The sequence below is a fragment of the Procambarus clarkii genome, chromosome 15 (genome assembly GCF_040958095.1).
Source record: "Procambarus clarkii isolate CNS0578487 chromosome 15, FALCON_Pclarkii_2.0, whole genome shotgun sequence".
NCBI lineage: Eukaryota > Metazoa > Arthropoda > Malacostraca > Decapoda > Cambaridae > Procambarus > Procambarus clarkii.
The window spans coordinates 538,213-559,332 of record NC_091164.1 but is presented as its reverse complement, the minus strand read 5'-3'; the positions used below and the strand labels follow the sequence as shown (position 1 = coordinate 559,332).

General features: G+C 38.0%; 1 protein-coding gene and 1 long non-coding RNA gene across 5 annotated transcripts in view; one reads left to right on the top strand and one right to left on the bottom strand.

Annotated features, from left to right (window-relative positions):
• LOC123759031 (uncharacterized) overlaps positions 1-14,518 on the top strand; it is a 40,711-nt gene extending 26,193 nt beyond the window's left edge. Inside the window, exons 4-5 of one of the 2 annotated variants that reach the window (XR_006772965.2) lie at positions 3,504-3,733; positions 13,053-14,518. This is a non-coding gene — a long non-coding RNA (uncharacterized lncRNA). Of the gene's footprint in view, positions 1-3,503; positions 3,734-9,012; positions 9,144-13,052 lie in introns of those variants that run through there. The other variant, XR_006772964.2, reaches the window with a different exon arrangement.
• LOC123759030 (phospholipid phosphatase 1) overlaps positions 716-21,120 on the bottom strand; it is a 40,129-nt gene continuing 19,724 nt past the window's right edge. For 2 of the 3 annotated variants that reach the window (XM_069324860.1, XM_069324859.1), the window contains 5 exons: positions 15,283-15,437; positions 13,068-13,291; positions 9,766-9,895; positions 6,867-7,043; positions 716-3,714 (listed from right to left, as the gene is read on the bottom strand). In XM_069324860.1, the coding sequence (XP_069180961.1) occupies positions 3,505-3,714; positions 6,867-7,043; positions 9,766-9,895; positions 13,068-13,291; positions 15,283-15,437 (896 nt within the window). In that variant the 3' untranslated portion in view covers positions 716-3,504. Of the gene's footprint in view, positions 3,715-6,866; positions 7,044-9,765; positions 9,896-13,067; positions 13,292-15,282; positions 15,438-16,953; positions 17,305-21,120 lie in introns of those variants that run through there. The other variant, XM_045743767.2, reaches the window with a different exon arrangement.

Sequence of the window (21,120 nt, the reverse complement as noted above, 5' to 3'; positions counted from 1 at the left end):
TGTACTGACTTGGTACAAGATTTTGTGGCTGTATTTTTCATATTTTTGCCATGAATTTCTCTCGCCCATTTCTGTCTTTTGTTTACAGGTTTTGCTTAGGCATGAATGCCTTTCTTAGCTACCAGATACCTTTGCACTTTGATATGGGACAGAGGTCTTGGTGACCTAGCATTGCATGCAACCTTTGTTGGGCTTCAAGACATTTTTTTTTAAGGGGGGGGGGGTTGTCAGTGACCAGTTATACTCTGCACCTAGTTTGGTTAGTGCTCTATGCCACATTTGCAACTTGTAAGCTCTGTGCTGAGCATCTGGTACATTCAGTCGCTACTTCACCTGTGTTGGGGTGTAGTCTGCTTTGTTTCCTCCAGGTCACACCTTGTCAAGTGTTTTCATAATTGTTTTTCTTCTCTATCTTCTTTCCTGTCATTGTTTTGTAGTGTTTTTTCTACCTTGGGATAGGAGGGACTGTTAGGTAGATTGTAAGGAGCTTTGTTTTGGTAGCAGTTTAGTGTAGTATGCCATTAAGTAGCTGGAAAGACACTGCTTGGCAGTCTGTGATGCAAAGCTTCACAGAAAGCTTGGAAAGGCTGTGAGTTTTATATCACACTTCTTAACTGTATTCTCTAGCATCTACCTAGCTCTAGTATGACCCAGTTTCAGATGGTATTGTGGCAAATGGTTGGTCTACATATGCATAGGGTATTGATACACACTGTAACAGCAGTCAACAATATATATTATGAGTTACAGTAAGTAATTTGAGAGATAGGACAGTATTGACTGCCAAATAAAAGCAGTCATTTGGCGAGGCGATGAGAGGCGAGATGTTTGTTGCCTGCAATGCAAGTGGCCAAGTGTTGGTGGTGTCAATCATCTTCCGCATTTTATGGGGCTGTGACCAGAATCCAGTGAAGTGCACTGATTCATGATTGATTGCATGTGGTATCCCCCTTAATCTTTGTCAGTAAGTGGATTAGAAGTAAACTATAGTATAAAAAGTATCAGCAGTGCTGGTGTGGAATGTTAAACTGTCCAAACCAAGGGTTAATATGATCATGCCTTACGGAGCAACTAAGTGTACTGTTCAGAAATACATTTCATATGCAGTCATAGTTTAATATTTGTAAAATTATATAAATACACTAGTGCATATCATGAAGTGTGTTAAATAGAAGAATGCAAAGTTTATAAATAAAAAATAGAGTTGCTTTCAATTACAAAATAGTGGTGATAGTTTCCTTTGCACATTTCTGATGTGTAGTAGATAATGTGTGTGTGTCATTAAGTACTGTAGGGCCTGGCTAGTAATTGTGCGGACAAGCCTTGTTGTTCACTATATTGGGGATCTCAGTCGGCTTAATAGGCTTCCTGACAATAATGGAAAACCAACTCTTACTAGATTGTTTATTGGCTAAACTGAGGGACCAAAGAAAAATTAAAATACAATTTCTAGGATGATTTTTTTGCTGGTTATATTATCATTAATGTAAATATTCATAAGTACAGTAAAGTACCTGTATGATGATTAGTATATTTGTTGGAAAGTGGTGAATTATGTTTGTATTTTGTAGCCAAGTTTTTTATTGTGTTCAGTATTTATTTTATTGAAATGGTGGAAAAATAACTGTGCATTAGGAGGCCTCTAGAACACATTACAGCCTGTACTACTCTTTAACTTTAAATTTTATTCCCTTAGTCTCAAGGTACATGTAGTGTTTTAGAAATTCATTTGCCTGATATTTTACCCCACCTCTTAATGATCATTCCAGTCCAGAGATATTCTAAATGTAAAAAACTATTAAGTTATAATAGTGTTAAGCCATATTTGCAGTTTTAGCACACTATTATATGCAATCTCAGCTTAACCATAGCCTTACTGATTACTGTACATAATCTTTCAGCTCCATTATCCTTCCCAATCACATTTTTGCATGTTAGGAAGATTTAAAAGTTTTAAAATTCAAGAGCACTGCCACCTGTGTATTTGATTGGCTTAAAATAGCAATGACAATGGTTGTAAACCTTATGGAAGTGAAACTATTGCAAAGTCACATGGAAACATTAAGATTTGCAAATAAAATTATTAAAGGTACTTAAATACTTACTATAACAGAGGAAATAGATTGTCTTAATGCTCTTACCCCCCCCACATAAATAGTGTGTACTACAGTAATGTTTCAGTTACTTTATTTTGTACTAAAATAGTACAGTGACACCTCGGCTTACAAATGCCCCTCTTTACGAACTTTTCGGGTTACGAGCCCAATTTCTTCATAAAATCCGAATCGGGTTACAAACTTTGCCTCAGGTAACGTAGTTTGTTGATACGCGTATGGCTGACCTAGCACGTGGTGGCTACCGTGCCTCTGTATACCAGTGCCTCTCGCCTAGTGACAATCGCGCCTAAATTCTTTGTAAAGAATCAGTGTTTTTTGGATTTTTGGGTATTTGAACACAATTATTATATATCTTGCCATGGGTCCCAAGAAAATCAGTGGTAAGGTTCAATCTAAGAAAATAGTTGAGTAGAGGCAGTAGAGGATGTCCCTTGCTCTTTAAGAAAATGTGTGAAGTACGGGAAGAACTGTAAAGTTTTGTTGAAAAACAAACCCAGATAAAGCTGTAGCAGCCTGTTGCATTGACCTTTTAAATAACAATGTGATGCCTCACTACAGACAAGTGTTAATTTGTAGGGAAAACAAGGGTCTTTAGACAGACTCTTAGTAACACAAGCAAGCAGTGAGCCACAACCAGGTCCTATTCGTATTCCTGCAAAACATAGGAGAGAGAGTACCCCAGAGAAGTCATCATTGCCTGATGTTATAATGGTAGGGGACTTCCCTTCCAAACACTAACACCTCTCTCTCCCCCCCCCCCCCCCTCCTCCTCACCGTCTTTCATACGCCAACAATAGTCATCAATAAAGGTAAGCAATAACTTGTACTGTACATACTTTAGCACTAAAGATTTGGGTGAATTAGGTATAAAATTTACTTTGAAGTTAATATTTTTGGGAATGTGGAAGAGATTAATTCAATTTACATTATTTCTTATGGGAACGAATTTTCGGGTTATGAACCGACTCTGGGAATGGATTCAATTCGTAAGCTGAGGCACCACTGCATATAAAATCACTTTTCAAAGGATACTGGCATTAATGTGAATATTTTAGACTTAACGCTATATTATGTAATGTTCACTACTTACTAAATTCCAGCACTTAAAAATACTTACGTAAAAATATCTCGTACATTAATTAAATTTCTTTCACTCTTAAAATTTATTTTAATATGGTACAATATTAACATGTCTTATCAAACTCTGAAAGCTCTTATGTATAAAAATACATACTTCAAGAGTAAAATTTACAGGGAAGTATACATACACAGGACTATCATACATATAGATATACATATATAACTTTACAATATGGTAGAGCTAATTTAATATATACAATAAAATTATATTAGAATTATGCTCATTAATACAGTTTTTATTTATAGACTATGGTGTGCCGTTGATGTCTCGAAGCTCTCGGTCATCATGGCGAAGGTCACTGTGGTTGTCGGTTTCTGAAGTGTTGGATATAAGACGTTTGATAGAAGTGCGGGTAAACCTGGAAGCATGATCTTCTTGACGACAAAAGGGTGCATCTCTAGAAATGGGCTTATCAATGTCATCTTCTCGAATAAACCAGTTGCTGAAGTAATGCAGCTGTTGGATTAAACAAATGGTAAGTAAAAGAGCAATCTTATTAACTTGAAATTTAATATTACATTCAAGTATCTAATATCCAGAACTTGTAAACACCCATATGCAGACATGAGTCACAATGTAGCTGAAATATGATGACCAAACCACACACCAGAAGATGGAGAATCGACGACAATTTGGTCAGTTTTGGACCATTACAAAGTCGTGTATGAGGAAGAATGGAAGGAATGGGCCAATAAATAGAGTAGCAAATAAGAGTAAGGTGGCATAGGAAAAAACCACAATTAGGTACTTGTAAAATTTACGTAAAAAATTACACAAAGTTTTTCACACTGCTGAGTGCTTTGTCAATGTCCGAGTATGTAGTTAGGACGAGACTTACATCTCAACGACTAATGATGCTGCTACCATGGACCCAATCCAAGACAAAATTGTTTTCAATTACCCAAATACAATTAGGGAAAGGGTTTGTAACGAGGTTTATGTGGAGGAAATTTGATCAGAATTGAAGAACACAAGACAGCATGTAGAATCATGGCTGGTAATAGTGCTGTAGAAACCCACAGTTGGGAAATGGATGACAATACTGACTTTTTTATAGATTATTTCACATTTAATAATGTAATAATATTAGAACTAGAAGGGTAGTATAAAGGGTTCTAATAAATGCTCTGAATATCCGTACTTAAATTGGTAACATAGCTTTACTTCAGAGGATAGCTGTACAGTACTAGAAAAATTATTCTGCAAACTAAAATTAGATCTCAATAAATGGATGAATGCAAATACTGTAGTCCCATTAACCACATTCCTTTGGCTATGGAGGGAGTTAAAGAGTGATAGCATCCAGATGAACACGTCTATTAATAACAACTCCACATCTCAGAATATCAGGATCACAGAAAGGACACCAGACCATAATAACATAGAAGACGTCACTTAGGTGCATCGGCAGTCGGGAATGGAGGTGATGTGATAAGGAAGTCAATAAGGATAAGAGGATTGGGTCCATGGTAGCAGCATCATTAGTCGTTGAGATGCAAGTCTTGTTCTAACTACATACTCGGATATTGACAAAGCACTCAGCAGTGTGTGAAAGACTGTGTAATTCTCTACATAAATTTCATAGGTGTGACTTTTATCCTATATTATTATGTCTATGAGAAGACAAGGTGAAATGGGATGAGTGTGAGGAAGATAAGAAAAAGAAGAGGGGGTAGGCTTAAGTCAGGGCACATTTGTTATGAAGGTTAAAGCATTAAAGTATGTTCTGTGAAAGGGAAGTCAACAACAACAAAGCCGGAACATAGGTTCATGCTGGGTATCACAGCCGATTTGACAAGATGGTGTCTGTGAAGAATAGAGGCAGGAAAGATTGTTTTAGAAGACCAATATATAGGATGATTAAGAGTCCCTAACATGACAGAAGAGAGCATTGTTTATGTCTGCAGACTTTGATATAAGGAACACAAAAGAAGTGTTGTCATTTAGTGTATAGCCAGTTTCACCAAAGTATTGCAGGACAAAACGAATAGGAAATAGAGTAAACACCAGCAGCATTAGAAACAGGAGGGGCAGTGTGAACCACATTGCTACATAATGTATTAATTTGTCGAAAGGCGAGCTTTACATCAAGAGGACGAAGGGTATTAGTGAGATTTTTGAGTTCAGATATGAAAGGAAGGCAGAGCACAGTTGTACTAGTGTTGGAAACAGGTTTTGAATGAAATTCCATTTAGCTTGATAATAGGCACAGTTGATCAAATGGAGGATGGTAGGAAAAGAATTGAATATACATACATACGGTATGTATGTATGAATATACGGTATGTATATTCAATTCTTTTCCTACCATCCTCCTCCTGTTAAGAAAAGTGTTCTCGTCTCTTACTCCAGCAACCTTCAGTTTCTCAATCCTGAAATTTCTTTTATTTACAAATCTTTCTCTTGTCTTGGTTACCTCTTATCATTTGGTCAACTGTGCCTATTATCAAGCTAAATGGAATTTCATTCAAAACCTGTTTCCAACACTAGTACAACTGTGCTCTGCCTTCCTTTCATATCTGAACTAAAAAATCTCACTAATACCCTTCGTCCTCTTGATGTAAAGCTCGCCTTTCGACAAATTAATACATTATGTAGCAATGTGGTTCACACTGCCCCTCCTGTTTCTAATGCTGCTGGTGTTTACTCTATTTCCTATTCGTTTTGTCCTGCAATACTTTGGTGAAACTGGCTATACACTAAATGACAACACTTCTTTAGTGTTCCTTATATCTAAGTCTGCAGACATAAACAATGCTCTCTTCTGTCATGTTAGGGACTCTTAATCATCCTATAGATTGGTCTTCTAAAACAATCTTTCCTGCCTCTATTCTTCACAGACACCATCTTGTCAAATCGGCTGTGATACCCAGCATGAACCTATGTTCCAGCTTTGTTGTTCTTGACTTCCGTTTCACAGAACATACGTAAATGCTTTAACCTTCGTAACAAATGTGACCTGACTTCAGCCTACCCCTCTTCTTTTTCTTATCTTCCTCACACTCATCCCATTTGTACCTTTCACCTTACTCTGCTAGAAATTACCTTACCTTACCTGCTCCTCACTCTTTCCTTATTTATTAGCCCATTCTTCCAGTCTCACACAATGCTTTATAAAGATTCAGGACGGACAGAAACATTGTCGTTTCTCCATCTTCTGTGTGGTCATGATGTAATCGCCCAAAATTCAAGACAAGCACTGCTGCAATACATGACAGCAGTGCTTGTGTTGTAGCAGCTGTGATTAGCTGCTGCAACACCTCCGTAGTCACCATGTGTTGCAGCAGTTAAGCACAACTGCTACATTGAAAGTTTCAACTCAATACTCAGATGTGTTCTCCAGATATTGAATTGACACCAAGACAAATAATCTTGTGAAAACTGTAAGTTATCTCTATTGTGTATCTCTATATGCTTAATTATAAGTCAATAAAATTCAATGCAAGGTACCCGTGTCTAATTACCAAGTAACCTCAATTAATTCTTTTACTATACTGTACTAGATTTAAAACAAATGAATAAATACTATTTTGACTTTTCTACATTGATTATTGAAAACATTAATGTAGACCTGTCTTGAAGAAACACAATGAAGCCACTTTACGTACCGTAACAAAAGCTCCAAAGACTCCTAGGAGACCACCACATAGGACATCCCACCAGTGGTGTCGGTTGTCCCACACACGAGACTGACAACAAACTACAGTCCATATAGCCCATATCAGTTGCAGCCAAGGAGCTACCAGCATGGAAAAGGCATTCCATAAACGCTGCTTGATGTACACCTTCAATGATACAAATTAAGCTCTCAGTATGATTCAGTATATATAAATCCAACATATATTTGAGGGGGGGGGAAGAGTTTTATGTTTCTGTTCTGTTGCAAAATGAAGCATACAGTTAACAAATTTCTTATTGAATATAAAACAAGTGCAGAATTTCTTATTATTTCAGTCATATGATAAACATCTATATCACTATCAATTGGTAATTATAAAATATAATTAATATCAACTCTACTTCTGCATAGACTATGGAACCAGAGCATTTCTGACATTGGTGAGTCTGCAAACTATAGTGTCTTTATTTTGTATAAAATATTGTAAATATTTAACAAACTTATTTTAATTGCTGCTTGAAAGTTAAAAAAAAGCAAAGCAAATTCCACAATTCTCATTTATTTTCAATAACCTAGTTTAATATTATTTTAATAAGCTAAAATAACTAGAAAAGGTTGTCAATTATTAGCAGTAAACAACTATAGTAACAGTAAATGCAACTGATGTAAGTATTGGTGAGACAGAACATAAACGTTAAGAAATAGAGCAAAAGTACTGTCTAAGGTATTGCCTTCAAGGCCTGTGCTCTGATGTGATGAAGGGGCCTACAGTGCTTTATGATCTAAAGGGCAGATATAGTGAAGCTCAACTTCTGGCAGAAGGTAAGGGTGAAACAAAAACTTCATGTGCCCTTTGGCCACTCATGTTTGCTGTTCATAGAGACATATTAACCAGTTTATCTTCAATTTAGACTTAAATCTGACTTTTTAGTAGGGAGATTGGGGAAATAATAAAAGGTTCAGTGCATCCTGGCCAACTCAATTACCCGATTTAACTAGTCAAATGGCCACTGAGGAGCCATCCAAATCCTCCAAATACTATCCCTGGGTTCTTGCTTTGCATCTGCCCCCCCTTTCTTTTCCCTGACCACACTTGTAAGGTTCAATGTCAGGAGCGGACATGAGACATGAAAGCCATTCTTTTTTATACACGCTAAATCTTTCCCCGAGATTTGTTGGTGGACGACCAAGTCCATTAGTCTTCTCTATTTTTTGTTAAGATCCACCCATCTATTACACCATGTATATCATTGTCCGATTATCATGTAAAAGCTCTTCTTCCCAACCCCCCACCCCTACCCCACCCCCAACCAACTTATGTGCAAGTGTCCTCCCACAAGCCACTCTTTAAAACAATTACAAGCCCTTGATGCACCTATATGAAAATCTTATACGTATGCAATATCAAAAAGACTATACCATATTGTCCTAGATTTTGCTCTTATGTGTAATGTACACTATACTTAATATTGAATTTATGTCACAAAAGTAGACCAAATTCTTTAATTTAGACCAATCTCATGAAGCTGCAGTTATACATTCAACTGATTAAATTTATCAGCGCTAATCACTTTCCAACAGCAGTATTTAGGGACAAGTTATTGAAGTTTGGTCTGCAGAGCAGGCTAGCCACCTATGCTAGTCATTTAAATGATAATACTGCTCCAGTAAAAATTACCGAGACCGAGATTAAACTCTTAGTACTGTATAGGAAGTTCATCATCTCATTTAATATGTCTATTGGAGAGCAGAGCCCTCAAAGAGAGTCATGACAAATAAAGTGATAAATTAGGTCTTAAAATACTAGCAACATTCCAAAATCCGTGTCAACAAGTATATTCTGTTTTTTCATACCATACACACTCCCTCTTAATATTGCAGAAATTACTTTTGATAGCCCAACTCACCCACCCTTGGTCTTGGTGGTTCTTGAAGATGTCTAATGCTATGTCCAAGAATTCAAACTCTACACTAGTGCAATAATTATTGATAGTTTGTTGATTGTACTTTCGTATGTCAATAGAATGAGATATTTTACCCCCCCCCCTCTATGGCTTGTCTGAACATTCTAAATCACCTTATACTGTCCACCCAGTTTGACACATGAATTGTGATGAACACCTTATTTATTCTAGATCCTGTGACCAACTGAAGACACACTCAGAACTCCACTACAAGTCAAAAGTCATACCTCACAGTCAATAAATGTCTAGTGGCTCCTCACTCACTGTCTTATGATTTGCTATAAATAAATATTTATTTACTGTGTGTGTGTATTAATACCCTGAGCATATATACACCAACATTCACTATAACACAATACAGTACCTACAATGTAATACAGGAAGGTCGTCCTTAACTGTTTACCCCTGTAATTGGGGACCTGGTTGTAAACCGATTGTTGGGTCATGTTTCAAGGGAAGCTAGTAGTGTAAGACTTAAGGTGAGCTAAGGCAGAAGAGCTCAAAGCCTGTTGACAGTAATCAGAAGCTGCCTACTCTCTACACACTTTTTTTATTTCTTTTTACCCTAAAGTCAATACAGTAAATATTGCTGGAGACACTTGTTATGTGACACTACCCACACCATCTCAATCTGAAAATAATGAAGGGTGTCTAGACAAAGGTTTAAACTCCTGCATAGAAGATAAACATGATGCTCAGGAGCTTACTTACCTACCTACCCAAATTAACTTGATTCTGGCATATATGACCACTCAGCAATCCTAATAATTTATATAAGAGGTTCTTTTTTAACCCTATTTAATTATAACTGGAGCAAAAGTAATTGCAAGAGCTTCAAGCAAATGTATATACAGTACTATTGGTACCAGGTAACACTGGAGAAAAGAGCTACTTAATATCTTTAAAAACAACATCACAACTTACGATCATAAAAATAGATGAGAAGACAGAAATAGAAGCATGACCAGATGGAAATGACTTCATAGAGTCCACAAGTTTTGGGTGAGAAAGTCCATATGGATTTGTACAGTCGTGCCAAGTCACCGAAATATATCTGAAAGTTGGATAGAAAATAAATCTCCGTTTACAGTAATCATAAAATATTATCAGTGAATGCAAAAGCCAAGGATTCTTTCCTCTTCAAGATAATATAACAAGAAGAGAAGAACTCTTCAAACAAGAACAAACAAGAGGTAATACAGAAGAAAAAATATAATTAAAACAATGGAAAGAGGAAGTGAAAGACAATCACTGAACATAAACAAGGGAGTTTTAAAGACCAAAAATTTTAACAAATGAAACTGCTGAATAAGTAACTTGTAAAGGCTATCAGGATATGCTATAAAAGTGGAGTTCTGAATGTGTACAATATAAGGCTTTGAGTGAATATGGAAATCACTTTCCTGAACCTGTAACTGGTAACATTTAGCTTCTTGAAGTAAAATACCACTATGTTCATGAACATTATTTTGTAAAACCAAGCTAGACAACTTATGAACACTGGCACTAAAGGGAAGTTTTCAATGGATCTCTGCAAGGTCATATAGGTCAAATTGCTGAGATGATCTGGATAGACTTTTTTAAAGGGATGAAAAATTAGAAGATGCAGTGTAGTGTAGAATAATAAATAACAGCAGTTTCCTTTAGTATTTTGTTCCTTATGTACCATAGATTATTAAGTCCAGTCCAGAATGACACAGGGTAAGCCATACAAAAATCTTTTAGGACCATGAAAAGTCTTTCCAGTTCTTGCCATTAATTTGACTGCCATCAAGGACTCTTGCCAACCACCACTTGGTATGCCTCAACACCCCATGTCAACTGCCATCAATCGGCAGCACCATGCACACCTCTGGGTTACCTCATACAAGCCGTGACACACACTTCCTGGTGTGTGTGGAAGCTTGCAGTAAATACAGACAATGTTAAATGTAATCTTGAGCTATCAAATGCAGTAGAGCCATGAAAAGTGTCATTAGATGAGAGCTCTTAGGTGAATTTAAAGAGAGTAGAAGAGTGCAAACAGGAACTAGCAGATTCATTGCTATGACAATGTCAAACAAAACATCTATACAGTATGGGGCAAGTAACAAAATCAGTAGATTAACAGAAGTTGTCACAGCTCAAATATGACTAGGCTAAAAGAATGGCAGTTCAGCTTGTACGGGGATCTAGATGAAGCAATGAAGTGTGTGGAGAAAGATAGGAACACACACTAGAGTGTTATATCGTAGTGTAAAAATTGGGCCATTTAAAGGTAAATCTTAAAGAATGTTAATTGGGGCAATGAGGTGACTCAAACCAGTGATCAAGGTACTCCCAGCTGGACACGTTACCCACTCATATGTCACATTAACGTGATGTCTTGGCATAGATAAATGTAAACTCACACTGCATAAAATGGCAAACCATCATTTTGCAAATTATAAAATACCAAAAATCCTCTCATTCTGTCCATATTTTGCTTCTAGTAGATAAATGATATATGAGACCATGAATAGACTATGTAGTGAGGAATATATCCCAGTAAGGTTTGGCTGGCTTTTATACAGCCTTTACTTGCTCGGTAACTTTCAATGACTGGTGAATCACAACTAATAGATTCATCTATCAGTCTGCTGCAAGGTCATCATGATGTTGATATGGTACTAAGATGTGCACTGTTGTGCCCTGTGTATAAGGTCTTGCTTTTTTTAATGCTGAAAAGTATTTGACAGTCTTCTGACCATTTGTGCAGTTTATATAGACCACTTTACAAAAAGCTCAATAATGCTTTTGCTTTATTGATATTCGTGTCATCTGCAAATTTGATGGTCATGGGAATGTTGGTTTGAACAAGGTGGTCACCTACTTATATGTCACAAACCCAAATAAGAAACCGACCCTGAACCCAATGGAAAATGCATGGGGGATAGAAAGGGTGACTAGAGTAAAATTACTGCATACAGAACACATAAAATCCAGCTTAGGCATAGTCTTTACCTTTCCTCATAGTGTTATGTCCTAAGGCTTAACACTAGGAATATAAAAAAATTCAAAGACCCAAAACAGTCTGCTAGGCTCTTTGCTATGACTGCAATACAAAATACAAGGAAGAAGCTTGTGTGCAAGGCAAGTGCTCTTAGCAATAACTAACCTAACCACCAAAATTCAGGTAAAGCAAAACTTTAAAGGCCTGCAACGCACAAAACTAAACAAAAATAAATGATTACGTCTTCTTGGCAAAGGCACAATTTGTCAAGATATACCAATCAGTCCAAGCCCATACACAAAAGCAATAGTAATAGCCGAACATACCCTGTGCACAGAGAAAAACACCTACGTCACTAATCTAGGTTCCAGACGACTGAGAGCCAAGAGTTGGGTTATTGAGTAATAGAGTTGAATAGAGAGCCATAGAGTTGGGTCATGGCCAGAAGGACCCCAGGCTCAATATCATGCAGTAGGACAGAAGTATTTGAATAACATTTCCTTTGGCTCTCTCCACCTAGCATAAAATAGGTACCTGTGGAATTAAATAACAATGATGGGTTGCATCCTGAGAAATGTTAATAGGTCAAGTAGAGGAACCTTGATACGTATACCAGTCTTCTTGTCCCCTAACTATAGAAAAACCATGTGAAACCATGTAAACATACACATGCAAAGTGTTACATGTCAGTATGACCCACTGCACTACAAAAACCAAGTTTCATGGATGAAAACTTATCTTAATCTAGTCACTGCACACTGAACAAAAGTCAGAACATATGTAGAGCTGGCGAGGTCAGAGGCCAGAAGGTGCATGATGCTGCTGTCTGGTGGCGGTCGCCATGGCAGGCCAGGTGGACCAACAGGTAGTTAGCAAAACCTCTTGTTGGTAGCTAGGTATTTAAGTCGCCAGTGAATTTCTTGCAACTATACTGTATACCTAAATGAGCCTACAGAGGCGGGCTTAAAAGTTCCCTGTGGTATTGGTGCTTATATGTCGTGTTGCCTTACTGTATACGATCCTGCTGACGGATACAGTGGGACTTTTAGAAAGCAGCTGAATGAAACTTCAACAAGAGCTTACTTTGCCAAACATTAATACCAAAACTATTTTTGTAAAATCCTAGAATATTCTAATAATACTGACAGAGTACACGACAAACTATAGCCTATTCTCTTATACTGTACCTGTATTAAAAACTTTTATAAAAAAAAATAATTCCATCCTGTTTTTGTTTCAGGCTCAAAATACTTACTGTTGTTGACATTGCACAGATGTTATGTTTGGTCTGCAAGTGTCCCAGAAGTGTGGTCTAGCTTCTCCCACAACTGTCTTTACCACATCGTTGATGAAAAACATGAACAAGCCACCAACAAAGAGGTCCGTAGTGTACCCCCAACTGCGACGAAGCCCCAAACGGAATGGTGACGACCCCAAGACTAGCTGGGATGAGGGCATGATCCACTCTATAGCCAATATCTGGAGTAGGGTAAATACACATTAACCAACCTAATATAGTGATATTCTAAATACTGTAACTGAATATTTACAGTACACAAACACATGACTAGAACAAATATTTCTAAAGTACTGTACAGTATAGTACAGTATTATTAATCAAATGGTTGTACAGTACAGACAATAGCTGATGGGACAATAACATTACTGTCTCATCTATATATATATATTAGATAAAAAAAAGAGACAAGACCCCCATTGTGCATCCCCATTTTATTGTTTTTATATTGTTTGCCTTTTAACTTATCATACTCAGTCATTTACAGTATGTACTTGCATACTTACAATTTACCCTTTCTGAATTGCCCAGGTTTTTACCTCTCCTCACTTCCTCATGTATTATTACATAACTTGTTACCTAGTAGTTTTATGCTCAATGCGCCAGTACAGTTAACTTGTGATAAGAGTCCTCTTATCTTAATCAATTAATCCTTACCCCAAAAGACCCTCGGAAATTGTTCGTATTACAAAGCACATACAGTATTTAAGTATTTCTCTTTCTGCGCATGCGCACACACACACACACACACACACACAAATTGTACCCTGTACAAATTCTGGCATTATAACTTGTTGAGACATGTAAACATTTCCTAGATTTTATTTTGAACTTAATTATTTTATATTATAATACAAATATTTACTAGCCTTTTATATTTATTTCATACAACAGAATAGCCACAAGACCCATAGCATGTGAAGCATTTTGAGTTAAATAAAAATCTACACTAAGACTATAAACATAATACTCTGGCATGTGTATATACACTGTAAAATATATTGTCCACATGTCAGTGTATTGCTTGTACCTTACATGAAGCATTATTGATGTCAAGTACTGTATTATTACAAATATAAGAACTAAGAGACTTCTTAAAATATAGTAAAGATCAAAGCTTATACATGGAACATGTCTGAATATGTATGTACCTTGAACTGTAAAGCATTAAGCAATGAAATACTCATTGGAAACTGGTTAAGACTGAAAAATATTGCAGTGCCCAAATTATGATCAGAGCCTTTAATAAACAACCTTCACATAGGTAATCATCACCAGCCTACATATGTATTGAACACTGAACTGAAAAACTCAGCAGTGTTCAGGGTACAGATTTTGTATTTGTTTCAAGATTTGTAAATAGCTCTACTGCATCCAACAAATTTAATTTAAATATATTTAATGGCGAACATGACTTTCATTTCCCTTTCTGACATGTCAATACAGTATATGCGTATAATCAATTTATATGCAATTGCGCCTAATTCCTCTTCCAAGTGCAATGATTCTTGAACTTTTCCTGTTCACATGGCTTTCAAACTGCCAAGCTATTTTCACAACCCTGCATCAAAATTGATAAAAGAACATAATAACAAATTCATAAAACAAAACTTATGCTCAGTTTTTTATGCCACTCCCCCCAAGATAAGGTGTGTTTAATCACATCATCCTCATACCCCCCCATAGAGACTAGTCTTACACCCCCCAGTCTGTCCTAGAAAGTAAAGACTCGAGCATAATCTTCCTTGGGCTATAATTACCATTGTCTTGGGAAGGAAGCCTGTACTCAGGCTTATCAAGGTCTGTCACTCTAGGTCTTTCTAGGCCCACTACTGACCTTTCCCAGGATGCAACCCACAACAGTTGCCTAACTCCCGGGTACTTATTTACTGCTAGCTGAACACAGGCATCAAGTGAAAGGAAATGTGTCCAACTCTTTCCCCCCCCCCCCACACACAGGCGAGTACAGGAACAGATAACTCTGTCCTACCGGGAATTGAACCCAGGTACCTCAGGTATGTGTCAAGGATATAGACTACAAGTGTAGGCCTTATTATAGTATTTTTAATGGGCCAATGCATTTGAATTTGAATTTATTAGCTTCTGTCAAAGGTACGACATGATTACAATAGCACTAAGTTGGCTGGAAATTTTAAGACATAACCCAACTTACCACAAAGAAGGGAACAAAGAGGGAGATGCAGAGGAGCATTCCTACAGAAATGGTATCATAGTGGTAGGCCATCCTGATGCTGGGGTCATCACACGACACCACAGTGTGTGAGGGAGAGATGATGCCCAGCAACGTTACTGTAAGTCCCGCCGCAACTGAAAAAATTAAACAATTTAGAGATCACAAACAATCTTATTCAGGAAATATTACTTTGTTCTATACAGTAATACAGTACATGCACAGTGTAATTTTGTTACCGATTATCCATGGACAGAAAGCCTGTTAGGCTTATCCAAGTCTCTTAGGCCTATGAGGGACCTTCCCCAAGATGCAGCCTTCAACAGCTATCTCCTAGGTACCTATACAGTATACTGACAGATGAACAGACACATCAAGTAAAAGGATACTACCATATACATGTGTCCCCTGCCCCTGCCCCCTCCCCATGGGTAATGAACTTGTGATATGTAAATCAAGTAAATATTGTATGCTTTTGGTGTCTAACATGGCATCTACACGTTTTCAGTATCAATTCAACGTGGTGCCCACATACATATTTCAGTACCTATTCAAAATGCTATGCAAATACATATTTTAATGTCTATCCAAATTTGTTCAGAGTGAATACATAGTAATATGAGAAGTTATATTAAGAACTGTGCCTTTGCCTTGTAGATTACTGCAAACTTTATGCCTGGTAATACAATCAGTGAATTCCAAATCTTACATCAATAATTGTTTATTCAGAACAGAATCAGGAGATCAAAGTATTCCATTCAGTGATACTGGTAAATGACTAACATTCATTCAAGCTCAAAACCAAACACTTCATAGTCATCAGCCTTAACCGCATTATCTACAAAAACTATTTTAGATTATCAGATAGGTTAACATAATTGTAATTAATCGATTGTCTAGCCAAATATAAATACAGTACAGTAATATTTAACTGCTAAATTTTAAAATCCAACTGGAAAAGTTCAAGACAAATGGGGAGGAGTTTCGACAACTTGGCTTTCGACATGCTACCGAGTTCGTGTCTTCGTCGAGGCCACTCGTGTTAGTGGCCCTCAGGTAAATTCAGGTAAATATTAATTGACTAATATAATTTTATAGGTCATATGAGAAAAATAGGATTTGATTCCACTTGCTCACTTTCCAACACCCTCTCTCACCAGGATGCCTTTATTACAATTTGTGTCGGCTTGAGCATTGACTAAGATCAGTTGTGAACACTTAACACGGATCAGCCGTGAGCTGCTAACACGGATCGGTTGTGAGCTGTTTACATAGATGAGCTGTGAACTGTTTACATAGATCACCTGTGAACTGTTTACATAGATGAGCTGTGAATTGTTTACATAGATCACCTGTGAACTGTTTACACAGATCACCTGTGAACTGTTTACATAGATCACCTGTGAACTGTTTACACAGATCACCTGTGAACTGTTTACACAGATCAGCTGTGAACTGTTTACATAGATCAGCTGTGAACTGTTTACACAGATCAGCTGTGAAGTGTTTACATAGATCAGCTGTGAAGTGTTTACATAGATCAGCTGTGAAGTGTTTACAACTCTCAGCTGACAGAAGGGTCACATCCGCTCCCACGACCGTCGTCGCCCCGTACATCAACAACAACAGCTGACAGAAGTGGAGAATACTCACTTGACCAGCCAATTCCCCGCTTATAACTTTGCAGAAACTCCCTTTGCCTGAGCCTTCTTTTCTTCGCCTCATCTTGAGTCGTTTCGCTGGTCATTTTATCGCTGTATATTCACAGGAGCTACAAATTATCTCCCGTGTATCAAGTCCAACAACACCCCGCTCATTACTACTTATTCCAGTATCTAAGATACGAAATCACTTGGGAAGCTGGGGAGAGTCTTCTTAAGTACATAAACTCCTTCCCACACTGTGTTAAGCGTATATGTAAATAGGTGTTAGGGGAGTTTGATAGATATTAACGTTGTCTAGGTCCCCCTCTCTAGTGGTCTTGCAAGGCAGTGTGGAAAGTACGGTACGCGGACGCACTCATATCGCTACGGTGCCAGAAGTATGCAACTTTGCCTGCCTATTTTATACTCTATGGGCTGGGATTGGCGGTGATGTGACATTTTGATGTAGGGGGGAGGTTAACTATCGTGTAAGAATTGTAATGGAGGTATGTGATCACACGGATATTTAATAGGTGTTAGGTAAATATAGGGGACGGTGCAGGTGGCATCATGTGTGTGTGTGAGGAAATGTTGCCAACGACAGCCATATTGTTCACTATATATCATGATTATTCTTTACATATAACTCGCCAAATAAACAAAAATCGGGTCGTGCAAGACTATTCTTTTTCAATCACTTTCAAGAGGCACAATTTTTTGTGTTCAGACAATTTATTTACCAATAAACACTAGTACCATCAAAAACCAGATGACATTATCTGCAATTTTAACGAGTTGCAAAGTTTGCTTTTCTTTACACTCGCAAGCCTTATCGAGGCACATATTACCTTGGCCGGATAAGAGGCACCAAATCACACTGTATTTTTTCTATGATTTCACATGATGAGTAAAGCTGAGGATGAGGGAGGGGGGAGCTAAGTTCCCAAACTCGAAAACGCTAAAAAAAAAAACGCACTAGGGGGTGATATTTACCACTAAACTCTCTTAACTTTTACTTAATAGAAACACGTACACTGGCCCGCTTGAAGGGAACACCGTGACAGGGCACTTAAGGGTTGTTGACAAGACTGAATCATCTCCTGTATGAGTGAATGTTTGTTTTTCGTGTCTAGTGTTTTGTCTGTGTGTTTTAATGTGAGTTTGGCCTGCTACTTATCATGTTGAGCCTTAAGTGGCGTGTTTAAGAGTGGATTTTGACCACTTGCTTGGACACAAGTCATATACAGACAAAAGAGCCTTGAGAAGGCCGTGGTGGGGTTGTAAGAATTGTAATGGAGGTATGTGTAATGGAGGTACCACCGATGATCGTCTAGATCATTGGTGCGGTGGTCACGGTACTGTGTACGTTTAGGGGTGTTCCTGGACGGCATGGGTTCGAATCCTGGCCGGGTCAAAGAGTTCTTAGTGATATATATATTATGTGAGAGGCGTTAAAAAGTTTAACAGAAGAAGAATTTAACTAATTATCAGTTAAACTGAGAATTAGTCTCAGGATCTCAGAAGATATCTCAGAAGAGATCCTGAGACTAATTATGATCTCAGGATCTCAACCTCACTAGTTGTCTATAGAATATAGTGATGGAATATGTTTATTACAGCAATAATGAATTAGTTTATGGTGCTGGATGAAAATGAAAAAAAATACTTTTTTTGTATATTATTTGTGATTATTTTTGTAGCTCCATACTCAGTCGCATACTAACACACTCATGCGTTCATTCATACTCTCACTGACTCATTAATCATTCACTCGCACAGTCACACATGCACCCACTCATTTATACTCACACTCACTCATTCACATTTCACTTCGTCAATATAACACACAATCCAGAAGTCAACTACCAAATTAGTCTCGAAAATTATAACAAAATATCCTGCAATAATAAGAGGAGACGTATATAATTAGTGATAGAATAAGAGGTGAAATAGACAGAACTTGAATAAAACTAATATACATCTATATTTTTAGGCGTTTATTAGTTTATATATATATATATATATATATATATATATATATATATATATATATATATATATATATATATATATATATATATATATATATATATATATATATAGTTATATATATAGACATACCGACAGTGTGAGCACAATTTACCTATATGGAGAAAGTATACTATAGTTAATTGTGAACGTGACGTAGACCAAGAACTGTAGCTCAACATACACCATCACCCGCCACGGACCCTCTACCCACACACACACACACAAAATACTGGGAAGACGGGATACTACAAGCGTAGCTCTCATCCTGTAACTACACACACACCGTGCGTGTGTGTGTGTGTGTGTGTGTGTGTGTGTGTGTGTGTGTGTGTGTGTGTGTGTGTGTGTGTGTGTGTGTGTGTGTGTGTGTGTGTGAAAACCTAATTTTCATCCTCATAGTTTCCTATCTTGTGCTTGAAACTCACACTGTATTTTGTGCTACCAACTCCCTCAATTCTAATATTTAAGATATGCAACTTTGCCGATGTAATCACTCCCGTCAATTTATATTGTGGTTATTAAGGTAAACTAAAAATTTGGCTAGTGTACTTATTATTAATAATCTTACATTTATGTGTTAACTTAAGGATCTGCCGGAAATGCTATGCGTGTTAGTGGCTTTGCAAGAATGCATGAACACTGATATTATGTACTCTCACAACCCAATGTACCTTCTTGTATATAAATAAATAAATAAAGTGTTAAAAAAGTACCTCTTTGGAAAATAGTGTAGTTAGCCTTGCATTCTTGTAAATCAAAGAAAACTAAGTAATTATGATAGACTGCGGTAATTTTTGAGAGCGGTGCATGTAAGCGGGAAGAAATTATCATGGGAGAGCCTGTAGCTAATATGACTATATTATATTATACGACTACATAGTACTTGGAAGGGGGCCAGGATAAGGATTTGGGATGATAATTTGCATAAAACCACTAATACGTACTGCTGGACAGAGGAAGCCTCTTAATTGGCTATTCGAGACATGTGTAGCTTATTGGGAGAGGCTGTCTGCCTATCTATTCCTTAGTAGTATTCTAAGGATTCCCCCCCCCCTCGGTGGCGCCGTGGTAAAACACTCGCCCGGCGTTTCGCCAGCGCTTATGCCTGGGTTCGTATCCTGGCCGGGGAGGATTGACTGGGTGCCATTCCTTAACTGTAGCCTCTGTTCACCCAGGAGTGAATGGGTACCTGGTTGTTAAACGATTTGGCGGGTCGTATTCCAGGGAAAATTAGGATTAAGGACTTGTCCGAAACGCTATGCGTGCTAGTGGCTGTACAAGAATGTAAGAAATCGTATATATAAATAAAGTAGGGGAATGGAGGGGTGTACGTGGGGGAGATTGAGTTGGTGGTGCATGGAATGGACTTTGGGTCTTTGTTTAGAGGACGGGCTGAGTCCTTATAAACGTAAAGGGGTGGAAATGAGAGAGAGAGAGAGAGAGAGAGAGAGAGAGAGAGAGAGAGAGAGAGAGAGAGAGAGAGAGAGAGAGAGAGAGAGAGAGAGAGAGAGAGAGAGAGAGAGAGAGAAACAGACATCCAGCACGGAAGACACAGGAGGTGGGCGGGGCTAATATAGTAGAGGAAGGTAAACAAAGCGAGCCAGGGGACAACCACCAAGGTATAGAAGCCGTCATACAGGTGCGGGTCAGACGGGCAACATACAGACGGGTAGAAGGGGGAAGAGGGTTATCATAGACAGTAATGGAGGTAGATAGGAGAAGGAGGATGTGACAGGGTTTGGTCAGGGAAGGGAAGAGAGGCTGAGTAATGAATGGAATGGGGTCGTATGTAAAAGGGGGAAGAGAGAGGGAGCCGGAGAGAGCTTGAGTCATGCAGCAGAGAACAGGGAGAGATAGAGCGTCATGCACTGAAGGCAAAATGAGACAATGAGTCACGGAAAGGAAGAAGAAAGCACAGGGTAGAGTTTAGAGGAGGGACTCGTGCAAAAAAAAAGGGGGGGTGTGGAGGGAGGGATCATGCACTGAAGGAAGGTAGGAAGCAGGGAGGGGGGGTGGGGGGAGGGAGAGAGAAGGGTAGAGGAGGGAGGGAGGGAGAGAAGGAGGCATGCATCGTTGCTCGCACTTCCGGGCTCTATGGTCATGCATACTGCTTTCACCGGTCCTATATATATATATATATATATAT